The sequence below is a fragment of the Pipra filicauda genome, unplaced genomic scaffold (genome assembly GCF_003945595.2).
Source record: "Pipra filicauda isolate LSUMZ 115617 unplaced genomic scaffold, ASM394559v2 scaffold53_size3534045_pilon, whole genome shotgun sequence".
In the NCBI taxonomy this organism is placed as follows: Eukaryota; Metazoa; Chordata; class Aves; order Passeriformes; family Pipridae; genus Pipra; species Pipra filicauda.
The window spans coordinates 1,984,568-2,002,084 of NW_024104687.1; the positions used below are offsets into that span (position 1 = coordinate 1,984,568).

Sequence of the window (17,517 nt, forward strand, 5' to 3'; positions counted from 1 at the left end):
ACCTAGACATGCATGCAATCAAATGACATGGAAAAATTAACCCACAAAGCTTTTTTTTTTTTTTCTTCTTCTTTTTTAATAAAAGAAAGTTGAAAGAAAAACAAGGAGAAAACAAAGTAGGACAGAACGTGGGATCCTTCACATGTAGATACCTGTTTGAGAGGAAAGAATTTACTATAAAAACATACTCTAAAAGGACTAAAAAAAAAAAAGGTGTGAATTCTGCTCCAAAAGACACAACTTAGTGCCTGTTTTAAGCACTGTATGATCCTTGCATCAACCAATGCACTACATTTTTGTGTAGCAACTACTACTGTGCGTTGTGCAGTGTTGCCAGATGTCATTTTAATCTCAAGTCTGGTAATATCTGGTAATATTTGCTCAGAAGCACAGTGGAAGGTATCTCGTGTTCAAAAACCATCAGTTGTGGCTCTCACAGGTGAGAGGAAAAACAGACTCAAAAAGCTCGAGAACCATGAGATGGAAATGAAATATGTTTTTCTACGTACTAAAGCTTTAAAAAAAAATATGCATGTTTTCGGGTTTTTTCTAGTCATCTTTCAAATTTGCTAAATCTCTGTCTTGACAAGTCACTGTGCAGCAAACCAAGGATCAGTGATTATCCAAACTCATACAAGTGGAGTAAATCTTAGACCTGGAACTTCCCAGCTGTCCCAGATGGGCACACCAGGGCACCAGCACCAAGGCCTCTGTGATGGAGATTCAGAGAAATTAATCTTTGCTGCTTTTTGTCTCTTGTTCCATTCAAAAATGCTACTTTGAAATAAATGATGAAGGAATAAATACCCTTTTACCAGACCATTTTGAAGTAAATTCAATTGTGAGCTGTAGTCACACGGTTGCCAGTCTTTATTATTACTGCTGAGTAACCACCAGTTAGTAAGAGGTGAGTAACAACTGGAAACCCCTCCCAACCCTGCAGAGTCACAGGTGAGGTGGAAAACTGTGACTAAACTGACCTGACTTGTGCTTTAGTGGGTACTTATATGAACATTTAAAATAAATAAATAAATAAATAGATAGATAGATAGATAGATAGATAGATAGATAGATAGATAGATAGATAGAGATAGATAAATAAATGTACACCTATGTGTGCATATGTATAAATAAATGTACACTAATTAGGTTGTAATTCCATTATTCAATGTGAACCCTACGTATGAACTGCAAGGTATGCAGAATTAACACCAAAACTGGACATAAACACACAAACACAAAGACACCAAAGAGAGAATAAAGATCAGCATCAGAAACCAGTGCTTACGGTACACACAGAATATTGTGGGAATTTTTCCATGGCTGCTGGTGTAACACCAGTTGCATCACCGAAGGAGGATTACACATATACCACAAGGCCAGAGAGTATCCTACAAGCTGCCTGCAGTCTCCCAAAGCACCATTTTTTCCAGCTTCTACATCCAGCTTGCTTTAAAAAACATTGTTACCTTGTACACTTGGCAGAACAGAGAGCCAGGCAGACTGGTTGGCCTCCCCTATATAATTGGAGACCTTACAAATATATTCTCCAGCGTCCGCCTCTGTCACATTGTACAGTGTCAGCACTTCAGCATTGGAACTATTTATCCCCGAGTGCTAGAATAGACCAATAACACAGGAGAACAATGTCACTGCTGCCCCAAACCGACACCAACCTGTCTATGGTCCCACCACCAACACGTCACAAGAACAAGGCTTCCACCTTCAGACAGGGATCAGCGTCAAAACATTGGAAGTTTGGGGTTTATTGAGGTTTTTTTTTGTTTGAGTCTTTTTACATCCAAAGCATCATGTGAAAAGTTAGAAAACAGCAGCGTGGGGGGGGAAAAAAAGCACCTGGGCAGGTACACTGGCTGTGTGGAGCAAGAAGGTGCAGAACTGGCTGTCCTATCTGCCAGCACACTGAGCTTTGGCAATGCCAGCTCGGAAAACTTCAGGGTTTCCTTGGTCAGGCTTGCTCAAAATGCCTACTGGCAGGAATGACACTACTGATACACCAGCAAAAAAAACAGACATCTCTGCAAGCTCAGCATCCAGAAGACCCAACCCTGCCAACAAGCTTTTGGCAGCAGGTGCCACGTTACTTTGAAATAAAGGGGTTGAAGAAATACGAAAGAAATGGAGTAGATTGTCCCAGGTATGTTTTGGATGCTTTCTACCCACACAGAAATATCAATGATGTTCTTTAAGAGGGTTTTTAACTTTTTTTCTGAATAACTCACGCCTGAAACATTCAGAGACAAAGGAAGTTTTACGGAAGTAAAAAAGAACAAAATAAGCTGCACAATTAGCATTTAGCCAACCAAATGATATTGTTTCATATGTAACACAAACGCTTCCACTTTTCAAAAAAAACTCAGAACTCAAAATTCCTTTAAAGAAGGGCACCTGCAAAGCCTCACCTTTAAAACCTGAAGGTAGGGCAGTCCATCTGGCCCGTATTTACTGCCATTCCTCTCCACATGTTTTATCCACTGAATGTGGGGTTGAGCATCGCTGTAGACTTTGCAGACAAACTCCACGTCCCCTCCGACGACGGCGGAGGCGTTTGCTGGGAGCCCGGCCTGGAGGATGGGCCGGTGTGGGGAACGCTCTGCAAGAAACAGAGAGAGAGAGAGAGAGAGAGAGAAATAAAGATGCATAAATAAGTGGAGCTGCCAAGAAAACTGTAAGTGAACTCGAGCCAAAAAGCCCTGTAAGCCTGTTGGCTGACTCCTCCGAAATAACACTGCAGCCAAAACGTATAACAAGAACTGCAGTTCAAAGGAGATGATGACTCGAGCGCTACACTTGTAATTTAAAGAACAGCCATCTGGGGGGAGGGGAGAACCCATGCTTAAAAACTTTACACATTTTCCATAGTTTCAACTCAGCAATAATTAAGTAAAAGATCTCCTTTTTTGTTTTTTTTAATGCTGTTGTAGGAATTACCTCTGAGTTCTAAAACTTTCTGATTCGACTAAATCTTCGCAAATTAAGAAGAAATATTATAGATTAATTTTAGAAACTGATTGTTGTGCTAAAACAAACCAAAGGGAATTTCCCAGAACTAGCAGCAGAAGCCTGAAACTCCTTGTGCAGGATGCACTTACCAGGCAGCTCAACCTTCTAAAATACTCTGACCAGTTCCATCACCATCACTGCTCTCTGCTTTACCCAGACACAGCAGTAGAAACACCAGTTCTTATTCTGAGCAGGACACAGGGAAATACAGAACTCCCCAGAAAACTGCAGCGTATTTCATGTGAGCCAATACAGCTTTTAATCTATGCACTTGTAGAAGCATTTATCAAATATTTTTGGTCAAGTTCACATTACTGGATATACCGAGTGCATCCTGGACCACCTGGGTGCCCAGAGAGCCACTGCAGCCAGCACTCCCAGCCCAATTTTGTGGATGTGATATACACAGCCTTTGGGGAAAGCACTGATGGGACCTTGTCCTCAGCTCTGGCATGGAGGCAACTTCCCATCACCCTCACTAAGCCTGGTCTAACAGTCACCAACATCTGGGCAGTGGGCAGCACATGAGCCAGCTCCCCAGCCTCCAGGGCCAACAGCCCTTCTCTGCTGGACGAGGCAAGTGGGGCAAAGCATAAAAACTTTCTCTTAAGTGATGCCTGAAAGAAAGGTCCTCAAAGTGACAGCTCTGCTTAAGCAAACTGCTCTGTTACCCAGCGAGCAGGAGGGACAATGCCACCCTGCCCAGAAAGCCTTCAGACAGGTGAGGTTCCATCAGTCTCGCTGGGAACTCAGCACCTTCTTCAGGTAAACTTAATTCTGTCCATTTCTTTTTATAAAAATGCAAAGTTAATACTGACCTACACATACTTTCAGTCTCTTACGAGGAGCAGCTGAGGGAGCTGGGGTTGTTTAGCCTGGAGAAAAAGAGGCTCAGGGGGGCCTTATCGCTCTCTGCAATTCTCTGAAAAGAGGGTGTAGCCAGGTGGGGGTCAGTCTCTTCTCCCAGGTAACAAGTGACAGAACAACAAGATATGGTCTCAGGTTGTGCCAGGGAAAGTTTAGATGGGACATTAGGGAAGATTTCCTCACCAAAAGGGTTGTCAAGCATTGCAACAGGCTGCCTAGAGAGGGCATTTAGAAGTCGTGTAGATGTGACACCTGGGGACTGGGTTAATGGCTGTACTCCATGACCCTGGAGGGCTTTTCCAACCTAAAGGATTCTACGAATTAGAAGTGAAATGCTCACTGCCCAGCCTCAGCTCTCCGTTCTCCCCTGCTCCAGGAATCCTTTCAAAGATAAGTAAAAAATAGCAGACCTAAATGTTTATTTTTGGAGGCTATACACTGTGAGAGCTTTGACGTTACGAGCCAAATCAGCTGAATTTCAAATCAAGCGTTCCTTCTTAAACATACTAGTTTCCAATAAATTGTTTCACAAGCAAACATTGTGAGCATAATAGCAAATAATGATGCCCATTGAACAATGGGATCTTTTATACAGTCCAATATATTTGGCATACAGCAAACATCTACTGGGAATTTATTCACTGAGGCTATGCTGGCAGCACACCACAAAGCAGCAGTCTTACTTCACTTGTGGCAAAAGTGCATTTGTGTTGCAAGTTACTAAATTATTCCATGGCTATGTGTGTCATTTGCAAAGATCTAGGAACAGTTTCACATTTTTTAATTTGTAAATTACAGTAGAACATATAAATTAGTATTTTACAGTTCTGGAGAGAACTTTTAGTTTCTCACCTTATGCTAAATAAGCTCTCATTCCATCTCCCTCATTCCTTCATTTGGGTACAGAAACAGCAAGCAAAAATCTCTCTTTAATAGAAACCTTACACCATCTTCCAAAACTTATTACAGCTGCCTTCGGTATAAAATGAAACCTTAGAGAATGTTATTTAAAATGTTTTTTAGAAGTCAGTAGGCCTCATGTTTCATTTCTCCACATCAGGGTTTGATTTCCTTTGTGACCTTATTCTCTGCCCTTAAACAAACCAGAGAATGAGGCCTGAAACATCTTGGAAAAGTTCCTACTATGCCAGCATCAACACACCAAATGTGTTTAGTTTATCCTGATAGCCATCAATGATTTAATCCTTTATTGATGACTGTCAAACATTTCCTCTACCAAAAAAGAGGAGGCAAAGCTGAGAAGTAAAAGCAGAGTTCTTACATTCTTAGTCTCAAATTCCTTTTGAAAAAACTGAAGTGTGTGCATATGTATAGGTGTATATGTATGGATGCTTGTAGAATTTCTTCTCCAAGGGTAAATGTGTTAAAAATAAACTTTGTTTGCCCTCCAGCACATGGGGCAATGATTAATGTTCATCAACTCTCCCACTTCGGCAAAGGGGAATATTCCTGTGCCCACACAGGAGAACATCATCATCATCATCATGTAAATACAGCAGGGCTTCAGGACAAACCTGGAGTCCAAGGACCACAGGAAATAAACTTGGTATTGTGGAAAATAACTAAATATGAAGAAACTTCCACTAATTACCAATGACCAGGTTTAATTCTGTACGGTATCATAGTTTGGAAATAGTAATTTCAGGATGTTGTTCTGTCTTGCCTACTTCTCTGCAAACCCACACAAATCTAAGGACTCTGCTAAGCACAGGTACTGTCAAAGCCATGCTCATAAATCTCACATCACTATTTAGCATTTAAAATACAAGCTGTACATTTGTAAGCAGATCTCATCACTCAAACAGCTAGTTACACTAATATTAGATGGAAACAGCATGTTCTTTTTTACTAAAGACTAGCAAAGGAAGTTGAAGTTCTCTTTAAAAGAATCTTAAAGGTTGGTAAAATAATTTTATCATTACCTAATAATTACAACCAGGATCATCACTAAAATATAGTGACCATATACATCTCTAGTTATTTAACTCAAACAATATTTTTATACAAAACAAGTCGGCAACCAATGTCATAGCTCTGTAGCCTTAGTGATTTCAATATTCCCCTTGTTCATTAATATTGAAGAACCACTTCAAGAAATAAATCCTTGCTTCCTGAACAGTGAAATTTCAGTGTTCTAGTCTCACATTACAAAACCAAGTCAGAAAATCCCCCCAGCATGCTTAATGCTGGCTCCCACCTTAAGAGACAAACACCAGCTTGCTTTCTCCCCCTTGCAGCTTAGATACAAAACCAACATCATCCCCATTCGAGGAATCAATTATTTACAAAAGGCAGAATGGAAATGACTGCTCACGTGAGGAGTATCACATTCAAGGCTACAAGCACCTAAATTTTACACCACCATAAAAGTGCCCAGGGCTTGAGCATTTCTGCTCACTTATCTACAGACAAACAGACTCGCTATCTGAGGAGGCAACAGGACAAAGAGACCTTGCCCAAAGGCTTAGAGGAAACTGTCATTTAGCCTGCTAATGTTAAAACTTCAGAATACTTTCCTCCAAGAGATAAAACTACAGAGAATCCAGGAAAGCTGGAAAACTCCAAATTTCCAAAAAAACTGGCACAATAGAAGGAGCTGCCCGGGAAGTTTCTAGCTCTGCAGGACACAACAGAGATGGTGAGAGCCTGTCCTGCCACAGATGATGGAGGCAGAAGTGACTGGGAATGACTACTGTAGCCTACACACTTAGCAAGGAGTGTTGAGAACTGGCTGTTGAAGAAATTGAAGCCCCCAAGCAGATGATTCCTACAAAAGGGCATCATCTCTCTCCCATCCTTGGCTTTATCTCCTCCAGTTTTTTTTTCCTGACCAGCTGCAGCCAACACAGAGGGGAAACCAGAGAGGAGAGAAACAGGAAAAAGTCGTGATGCAGCCATATGGGGTGAAGACTCTGGGGTATGGAGGTGGGTCACAGGGCCCAAACCCCACGTTTCACAGCCAAGAGAGACCAGAAGACACGATCCCACTGCCTCAGTCCTAGCACAGGATGGAATGACTGCAGGAAGAGAGGCTGCTCGCCAAGCACACCCCCAGAGGGAAGATGCAGGGCAGGGTTTGCTGCTGTCAGAGGCCCAAGTGGAGTGTATTGTGACTGAAAGAGTGGCTCTGCTGCGACTGGAGTGCCTTGGCAGGGAGAGGAGACAATAACCCCGGAAGGGGTGAGCTCCGGGACCCTCGCGAGGCCAAGTCTCCTTAGCAACCTGGCTGTGCCAGGGGCTGAGAAGAGCTCCGGGAATTGTCTATCCAAGCCTCCTTGTCACCCTAGCACAGACAGTTCAGGACCTTTCACGGGAGCTAAAAGCCAGAACCAAAGCCCATTGAAGTCAGGGGGAACACTCACATGGAATTCAATGGGCTTTGCATAAGGCATCCGATTCATTTAAAAAAAAATGAAAACTACTCTTATTTTCTCCTTTTGAATGTGCTTGTTTCCTCTCCTTGCAAATGTGTGATTCAAGTGCAGGCTAGGAAAATAAAAGCTGAATAGCAAATGCAAGACCAAGCATGAGTTCTGGGGACAACAGAGACATCCTCAGCTAAGGAGGGGGAGAGAGGGAGAAAAAGGTTACCTAATTCTTTTCCACAATTTTTAACTAGACACATTTATCAGAGTCTTTAATACCAGTTTTGAAATGTTACTGACTTCTAAGGACTCATCTTGATGGCTGCCACTGAGAAGCTACACAGGGCTCCCTCAAACGATGACAATCAATAGCCCCTGGTAGAGTTTCTGTGTATTCAGTCATCACTGAATGAAAAATGCAGTGGTCCCAGCTGTTTCTCTATTAAAAGAAAACACAGACCTGCCATGCCCTCTTCTTCACTTGCCCTGGTCAGCACAGCACCTTCAGCTCTAGTTGCTTATTTTGTCCAATTCCAAATGGGGGAAGTTTTCAGCAGCAGCCTGGACCCTATTTGGTGGAAACACTTTCCACTCCCAACCACCTTCCTTTGGATCCTGCAACATCTGTTGCTGTGGAAGATGCTACATATTCTGTAAATTATGGGTCTCAAAAGCATCCTACAGCATTTTAGGCCAGATTGTAATCACAGTCTCTTGCATTGGATTTGGCTTAGCCAAAAAACTAAGCTTGACTGAACTTGTAAGATTGACTCTTCAGCCTTAAAAAAAAAATAACCACAGCCCTTTCATCATATATATCATATTTGGACTGAAATATTCCTCTCCTGTGTTCCACCTTCACTGCTGATGGAAGAACATGTCAATATATGGCTCTGTCCCCAGATTAACTGCAGGTATCCTCTTTTATCCCACAACATCTGGGAATTCCCTTGGGAGATATTTTAGGGATGTACATGGTGAGCACCTGATTTAACCTGGAGGTGACATGAAGGTGAAATCTCTCTCAGCTTCCCACAGGACCAGTGCACCTCAAAGCTGAAATATCATTTCTTCTCAGAAGAAATGACACTAATGACCATTTCAGTCACAGTCTGGGGGAACAGCTCTCTCTATCTCTGCAAGCCACTCTGTCTCTGTGCTCCCTTTCTGGCATCCCTTACGAGACTGTACATGTATATACTATTATTGCTGGCTCTGATGATGATTTTGGTGGTGTGGACACCTACTACTGGATGAGAGCACTTACTAAAGCCACAGGGCCAGCCACAGGATATCAGTCCCTGATCACTACCTATTTGGGCTAAATATCACTATTAAAAGAAAAGATTATCAGGTTATCAATCTCTCACTGTTCAGTGAGAGAAGACCTCCAGGTTTTTCTATCCTGTGCTAGCTGACAGCAAAGGAACCAGTTTGCAAGGAGAAACACAAGTACCACCATCTTTCACGAAAGATCCCATCTACACGAGCTGCAAATCAGTTCACAGGCACTCAGAAGCTGGATTAATTATTGCTCTCTGAATTAGAGAGCTTTTTCTGAGGTGAGTTCCAGGAACAACTCCACGAGGAGTTGCATGAGGAACTGCAACTCAGGTTTCTCTATAAATCCAGCATTATCCAAGTTCACACAAAGGACCCAATTTGAAACTACACTTGCTCTCCATACCCCTAGGTGGAGTGGCATAGGAGGGGTCTAACCAAACAGATGTCAGTCCCCACAGGAATTTCCTCCTTCGAGGTAGCTCTGTACACATGGGCCAAGCTAAACCTTCGCTTCCTCTCCCCAGCACAAAGCCATTGCTTATGGGGGCCTGTGCTCTATGAAATGCTGGAAGCAAAACACTCCTAACTCCACTCTTTTGCTCCATGGCGTGGAGGAGTAAGGCTGAGTGCTGGCTGCTTTTTCAAAAAATCAGAAACAACCAAGCAGGTGTAGGCAAAACACCTCTGCTAATTAATGTCATACGCTAGATACACCCGAGCCAGGAGCTGAGCAGCTTCTACCAGCTGCACGTCAGTTTGGGTTTCTTTCTGCATAACATGAAGCACTGCATGTTGTTTATGGCCAATTCAGAAGTGCTGCTGAACTGTCATGTTCTATTTATAAGTACATAGATACGCACCCCTCAAATCATTGCTTCCTAGGTAATTTATACACGATGAGGTAGCAAGTTAGGGACAGTGTTCTCTTCCTAAACCCTGCAAAATCACAAGATGCTGTAAGGCTAGAAGGAATAATGTGTCACTGTCAAAAAAACACTAAGAGATAAAGACCATCCCTGGCAAGAACACTTGATAAAGAACAGGGGCCTCTCAGGCAGACTAACAGAATAGCTTATGGATCAGACCAGCATAACCAGCACTGATGATATCACGCCTTACAAATTTTGGCATCTTTTACCAGTGGGCATTAGCCAACAAATGTCCATGCTGCTCAGTGTTCCAGTACAGCAGGAGTCTCCATGTATAGCATTTCCTATTGGCCCAACACTACTTGAAGAAGCCACCTCAGTGGCCAAGAGCTCAAAGGGATATCGCTGCAGCTGGAGCTCCTGGCCCTCTCAAGTGAACCTGGCACAGGGATCTGCTCCTGCAGATGGGAGTGAGGGGCCAGCCTCCATAACCACTTTCTAAACTCCCTTTGTCCTCTAATTTAGAAGCCTCATATAAACTTGAGGCATTTCTTTCTGCTGCTGTGTCACACACTCCATCATTGCTAACAACTGGGCTCCAACATCCAGCTCTGCTCTGCTCTGTGGACAGTACCCAGACAGCAGGGAACCAGACTCCATATATTCCCTGATGTCACTGAATACTTTCTCAAGAAACTGAGAACATTGCAACACTGACTATTTAAGAATTTTAATGCTAAAGATTAAAGTTTTGCCCCATACATCAGAAGCAGACCCATTTGCTACCCCATAGTAAAATCTCTGCTGCCCCATCCAACCTCCTTGTGATACCCAAACCCTCCTACTCACCAAGGCCAGCCAAGTAAAAGGCAGTGCCTTTTTAAAATCTTCACAGAAATTAATCAGGTATATTCAAACTCTTTGTCCTTGGCTTCACCACCTTCACCTCCAATTTTAAGTAATGGCACTGTTTCTCAAGCAGGCACAGCTCCCACTGATGTTATCCCATCTGTCTCCTTGGATAGCTCTACAGCATAGCTTCAGCTCACTGTCCTATGTGCATTTTAGCTAAAAATCCATCTTTGCACACCTTTACAGCAGAAGTGCATCTGCACACCTCCTTCCCATATGGCAGCAAGCCGGGGAAAAGAAAGTAAGCAAGACTGACTTATTTGGCTTGATAAAAAACCCACTGATGTCAGTGAAAACAGTAGGGGTGGGGGAAAAAAAAAAATCACCATCAGAACTAGTTAAAAGCTGTTCTTTCAAATCACACGTATATCTGAGGGTTAAAGAGACAGGAACGTTCAGCAAGCCCGGGGCTAAGGCAGGCAACATGAATGTTCTTGTTTTAAAACATGAAATTATCAACAGGGTTTTGAGACCAGTTTGTCCCTTAAGCAAAGCCCTATTGTCAGGCTGACACAGCATGGGTTTCATCAGCCCCGTGGAGCAGAAAAAGTCATAGCAGCCAGAGTTGTACAACAGTAATCTTGAAGCTGCCTTGCAGTATCCCTCACACAGTGCAGGCACATAAGCAAAAGCTTCATACATGTCTGAACAAAGGGCAGAGAGGTCTTATTTTAGTGTGAAAAACCAACGGAAACAGAACAATGAGGAGCTAAAATTTTCATTGAAATTCTTTTCAGTGTACCCTAAAAGAAAAAGGCTACGAGAGACTATGAAAAACAGCTTGTGACTTCTCACAGACAAGTGGTAAAATTTTATTGTTCTGGCTGTTTCCAGAGAATGCATTAATTTTTACACACAGAGATATCATCCTTTGTACTGTGCACAGCTCCCAGCACTCAGCTGCTGGATAATAAGCAGAGACAATGCTGGGTCCAGCATCACTGGACTGGGCCCTCCAACAGGCTCTGCCAAAGGTTTACTGTATGCCTGGCAAACAGCATCTCTCCCACAGGGATGATGTCCCTCTTCCAGCTGCAGTGGGTTTAACTCACCAGCGCACCCAGTGATGCCATAAAACACACAGGGGGAGTTATTATTTCTGTTGTTATTGTGAGCCGACTGCACATTTTTCATCCTCCAAATTTCCTTTCCTGAAAACAGCTCTGCCTTTAAAGTAAAATGGAAAAGATTATGTAAAGCTTTAAAAGCCCTCTTGTATTTCTATGCTTCTCCCCCCTTCCCTTACACAGCACACTTGCTCTATTGAGCAATGCAGGTGTGAAATTATTGGAAGGACTGCGGAATTCGCTGTTCCCCAGCTCCCTGCCAGGCTGACTGACCATAACCACTGTTCAGGCTCTTGGGGCAGGAGAACCTCCAGCACCCAGAATTTCAATGATCTGTGCTGGGTAATCCTGGCTCAGCCTCATGACATGTCTGTGTCAGATCTCACTCAGGTTTTGGGCTTGTCTTCCCTGCTGATGAAGTTTGCCATCACGTGGCCCCACGTCAGGAAGGGGGACAACCCTCCCTCAGCATCACATTCACTTCTACAACACACAATCCATAACCTCTTCTAAACATTGGACCAGATGCTGAAGACAGCTCTTGGGAAGACCCTGACTATACACATCCACCATTATATTTCCAATAAATCCAGGTAAAGTTCTCAAGATGCAACAGCGTTCAGAGAAAGCACTTAGGCTGGCCACGCTTGGACACAGACTTCATGCCCCAAAACAAGGAAGTTTATCTGTTAACTTTCTGCAGTTCTTGACCTCTCTTCTTGTCCTGCTTCTGGCCAGGGGAGAGTTAATTTTCCTCCTAGTAGCTGGTATAGTGCCGTGTTGGGATTTAGGATGAGAATAATGTTGATAAGACACTGATGGTTTAGTAGTTGCTGAGCAGGACTGACACTAAGTCAAGGACTTGCCAGGCAGGGGGCACAAGGAGCTGGGAGGGGACACAGCCAGGACAGCTGACCCCAGCTGACCAAAGAGATATTCCAGCCAATATGTTGTCATGCTCAGGGTATAAACAGGGGGAAGAGCTGGCCGGGAGCTGCTGCTCAGGAACTGGCTGAGCATCCATCAGCTGGGGGTGAGAAACTGTTTTTCAGTTGCATCACTTGTATTTCTTGGGGTTTATCTCTCTCTCTCTTTTAATTATTTTCCCTTTTCGTTATTATCATTATATTTAAGTTATTGAACTGTTCTCATCTCAACCCACGAGTCAGCTCACTTTTACCCTCCTGATTCTCTCCCCCATCCCACAGACAGGAATAAGTAAGCAGTTGCCTGGGGCTTAGTTACCAGCTGGGGTTAATCCACAACACTTTCTGCACCCCCATTTTCCTGCCTTTCAGCAGACACTCTGAATGGACTTCTTCCTACAAAGCAGAGAGCCAGGAATACCATCACCAGCCTCTGGCTGAGCAGTGCCAGAGCTGCTTTCTGAGAAAATGTCACTGAAGAGTGGGGGTGAGGGAGAAGGGGGGTCATTTGTTAGAATATTCATCCAAATTTAGACATAGGTATGTTCACAAACACTCCAGGCAGTACATTAGCACAGGTATCAAAGGCAATGCACATTTGAAACCAACTGGTGTAATGAAATTTTGTTGCTCTGTAATGCATATAATCTAACAATGGCAGGAAGGATGCTGCAGATATAAACAACTAACCAATGCATGGGTACTCACTTGTAAATGCAGAATACATGAACAACTGATGCTTTGATCACCTAATCTGTGATGGTGATTAAAAATCCCTAAAAGTATACATAATTCTAGACTTTCGTGAGCATCTTGTAAAAACAGTAGACTGCCTTTATTTCCAACTAATATGGTCATGTTGAGTTCTTCCCTCAGCTCAAGTTCTGACAGCATCAGTGTTTTACTTTCATGAACAGTTAAAAATTTCAACTTATTCACGCTACCTTTAAAAGAGCAATTTGAAAAAAGTAAACTCAATATTTTATGTTTACAGAGCAGTTCAACATTCAAAAGTGTTTAACAAACTACGATTTTTTAATGTGCCTTTTTTATGTTTAAGTGGAACAACTGCTGTTGAAGCTGCACCATGAGAACAGCAGCAATCCAAAGATGACCTGATGGCTTAAAATGCTCAAAACCCTGCAAATCACAGCCACCTCTGGATTTCAGGTCACACAATGGTTTGCAGAGCAGTGAAAGGAGAGGATACAACACAAAAGGTTCTAAGTGTGACCTGCTGGGTTTTTATTGGACACAGAATTTCACTGTGTGAAATGAATTTCACAGAAATTTCACAGAATTTTACTGATTTTTCCATGCTTTGGTCCTGTCAGATCTCTCACCCTCCTACCTATCTCACTCTGACAACCTGACCTCCCTAACCCTTAATGATTTTTTCCTCTCCTGGACTGTAAATACCATCCATGTCCCTCTGCTACATCTCTTTTAGTCCCAGTTTTACCCCCAAAATCACCAGTGTGGTGGTCTAAGGATTTATGTCACCCACCACCCTTGCAGCCATAGGGTTGTCCCACCTCTGCCTTTCCTCTCATGCTTGGGACAATAAGAAGAAACATAGGCAGAACCTCCTCACTAATTAGACAGACATGATTAATAACCTCGTGTTTACCTTTAAAATGGTCCATTTATCTAATCTGTACCAGTTCCTTTGCAGCTTTTTTTTGTATTTTTTATAAGATTTATGCCTTTTTATTTTTAAGAGGACACAGCTTTACCAATCTACTGCCAATTACACTGCCATTTCTTTTCACTAATAAAATCGTTAGAAAAGCCTGGATGAGGTCAAAAAGCCCCTCTTATTAGGCACAGACATTGCTTTTGACATATGCCAACTGCAGATTTAACAAGGCACCAGTCATGTTTGCATCTTCAGACAACTCCTGCAAATTCCTACTTGCATTTCCACGAGTAGGATACTGCGCAAATTACAAGGCATGATTAAAAATTATAATAACAGAGCTGAAACAATATCCTGCTCATCACTCATCAAAAGAAAGAGAAATACCTGCCTTGGGGCTGTAATAAGACAGAAAGTGGGACAGGGAGACCAGTCCTCCCCAGCAGACTCTGCAGGAAGCATTCCAAACATGACAAATTCACTGTTCACCCAGCAGATGAAGTAATGACACTAGTATTTGTCCATAAAATGTAATTTAGCCAGACTACTCCAATGAAATCAGAAGCTTTAATGCTATAAAACCACGGGGTTAGAATATTTTTACCTTATTAAGAAAGCAGGGGGGGAGGACCCATAAGCTTTTATTTTCCCTTAGGTGAACCATCACACTGTGGGCTTTGTTTCCAGGAGCAAACCACCACAGCCCCCAGCACCGAACAATCTGCGTAATTCCTTCTCAGATGCACACACACACACCTTGCCAAAAAAGCCTGGTGCCAGGTGTAAAGTCCACACACTTATCAGTACACTCGATAAAACCATCTCCCCTCTAGGCCGAACCAAATCCCTGAGGGCAAGCACCAGGCTGGATTCCTTCGTGCCTCCTGTCCCTGTCTCATCATGTCCCGCGCCGGGGGTGAAGACATCAAGCCAAAGCTTGTCAGTGTAAAGGAGCCAGTCAACAACTACAAGCACATCTGCCAGAAATGCAAGTTTAGGCTTGGTTGTAATACCTACACTTCACTCCTGCCAGACATCAGTGATGCAACGTCCCAGGCATGTATTTAGTTGGTGTCAGTTCCCTTTTCGCGTGTAACCCGAATCCTAAAGGCACCTCTCTGGAAATCAAGGAACGAACTGTAGTTAAGTCGAACTAATTCCGAGCTTTATTTCGACAAAACAAGGCCCAGCTAATGGCAAACAACAATACATATGTTTTTATGAATTAAGGAATGACAAAATGGAAACATGTCTTTTAAAAAAAAAGTATGTGCTCATGCCATGTTCGCAGCTAGAGACTGTGAGAGCACATGAAAACCCAAAAATAAAACTTGACTAGAAACAAAGGCAGAAGTTTCCCCTTCTGCCTAGACCAGGGGAAATAAAAACAGTGAAGTACCAATAGCAAAATGTCGATTCCACTTTAATCAGACTTTTAACAACATGCTATAAAAAACAAGAATAAAATTCATCCTAGAGCTCTAAAACCTCCAAGAGTTCAGAACAAAAGTGTTTTTCTGCACAGCCCATCAGTAAAATCACTCATACATGAGATTTCTGAGGCACAAGCTTTAAACTGAGAGGCATTTAAAATGCTTTCTGGATGAGAAGTTACTCTCACACTGGTTTTATATGAAAATACGAATTACTGCTAAGGGACAACTGTGTTGTACTCTGCCACCCCTGGAGCTCACTCCTCAGTAACAAGAGCCAAAGGCATGGCTATTAGGCAAATGGAAAACTGGTCAAAGCACAGCTAAACTGGCTGCAAAAGGACTTCTTTAGGAAAAAAAAAAGTATTTGTGGCATGTTCATTTTCATAGTAAACAGCAGGGTCATCCTATAGATTTTTGGAAGATGTGTCGTGCTATAGCAGCTGCTTACAAAATTCAGTAAGTGAGGTAACATGGGGAACTTCATCTGAAACCAAACCATCTTTTGTCTCCCTGGATGATGCCATTAAATAGGGCAGAAATGGCTACCTGCACTAGGACCGTTCAAAGCCCAACCTTTCTTCCTTTGCCGTTAAAATACAAATTCAATTAGTTCCTCCATGCTCAAACAGAGCTGCCGCCGCTGAAATTGTACTCCAGCGATAATTGCAATCCAAGAGTGATCTAATTATATACAAGTCTCAGTGGCTGCATTCCCACGTTGCTTCCTGCAACCCGGATTCACTACAATGCAACTCATAAGTGAAAACCACATCGTTTTCCTTCCCTCTCCCTTAAGACTGCACGACTTTATATACATTTAATGAGAATGGAGTTAGTCTATTAGTAAGCTTACTATAAAAATGCAAGTTTCTACCTACTGTTAAATACAAAGGAAGAGAGAGGCACTTCAGCTGCATGTAAAAAACCAGCTGATGGGCTAAACCATACAAGGGAAAGAACATTCTTTTAATTAAGGTACTGGATTAGGATTCAAAGACCAGCTTTACTTTTTGGCTCTGTCGCCAGCTTCCTGTGTGACCCAGGGCAAGAAATTTCATCACTCCCCAGCTCGGGTTTTCATCTCTAAAATGGACAGTGACATTTCCTTCTCCCTGCCTTGACGCATTTCAGTTGTGAGCAATTACTCTGCCCTGGCACACTGCCTTGGACAGTAAGTATCTGATATTAATTGAAGCCTCTGGGTAGTACTCCAATAAAAAAGCTAAAATCGACTCCTCTCCCTTTCCCAGCATCCTAAAGGAGTTTTGTATGGCCACCACTTGCCACTACTGCAATCAAACACATTTAACCCCCGAGCAAACAGCCTTCTTAAATCCCTGTTTGGAAACGGAGGAGGAGGAAGAAAAAGGCCATTGATTGGGGTATCCCAAACATTTAAAGAATAACTTTGTCCAACATAGAACATCCTGGCCAACTTGAACAGGTCATTCCCTGTTAACACAATCACTGTGCACAAGTATCCTGTGCAATAGAGAGGCTGCCAATGACTTGCTGCTTTTTTCTTCTGTGTTTTCTATTCCCATTGTAAAAAAAAAATCAGTGCAAGGGTTTTGCCAGGTTTGTAAGTTTGAACAAGACCATCTGAGCTGACTCTTTAAAGAGTTCTTGCAAGTAATTACAAGGTAAAAACGAGAATACTTCACACCTACATTCTGACTGAAAACTTCTCAGCCCTGCTGGCTCCAGGCTTTTAATTGTCAAAAGAGTTCAAGGTTTGGAAAGTTATTGGCATATTCCTAACTAGCATTGTGTCACTATTTGGCACGATTTTTCCTGGGATACCTCCCAACTCTGTGACATAATCAGAGGGTTCTCTACATTACACCATATAGTCAGATGCTCATGTTAGTGTAATATGTTACCATGTTTAATACCATTTGCTATTACTTACACTTAATCAGCTCTGGAACCAGTTAAACCATATAGGAAAAGTAATTTCAGAGGCTTTCAACTGACAGTTTGCTACACAGAACTTGACCTAAAATTACGACCTGAAGTTTGTAAGATGCGGTCTGCGTACGCAATCGCCTCTAAACAAACATTCATAACTCTCCAGGACCTTGTGGGAACTGAAAATTCATACGAA

The 17,517-nt window shown here is 42.6% G+C and overlaps 1 protein-coding gene across 6 annotated transcripts in view; it reads right to left on the reverse strand.

Annotated features, from left to right (window-relative positions):
- Window positions 1-17,517, reverse strand: part of FGFR2 (fibroblast growth factor receptor 2) — an 83,288-nt gene that overhangs the window by 28,585 nt on the left and 37,186 nt on the right. For all 6 annotated transcript variants that reach the window (XM_027740701.2, XM_027740700.2, XM_027740699.2 and 3 more), the window contains one exon: window positions 2,424-2,614. In XM_027740701.2, the coding sequence (XP_027596502.1) occupies window positions 2,424-2,614 (191 nt within the window). The remainder of the gene's footprint in view (window positions 1-2,423; window positions 2,615-17,517) is intronic.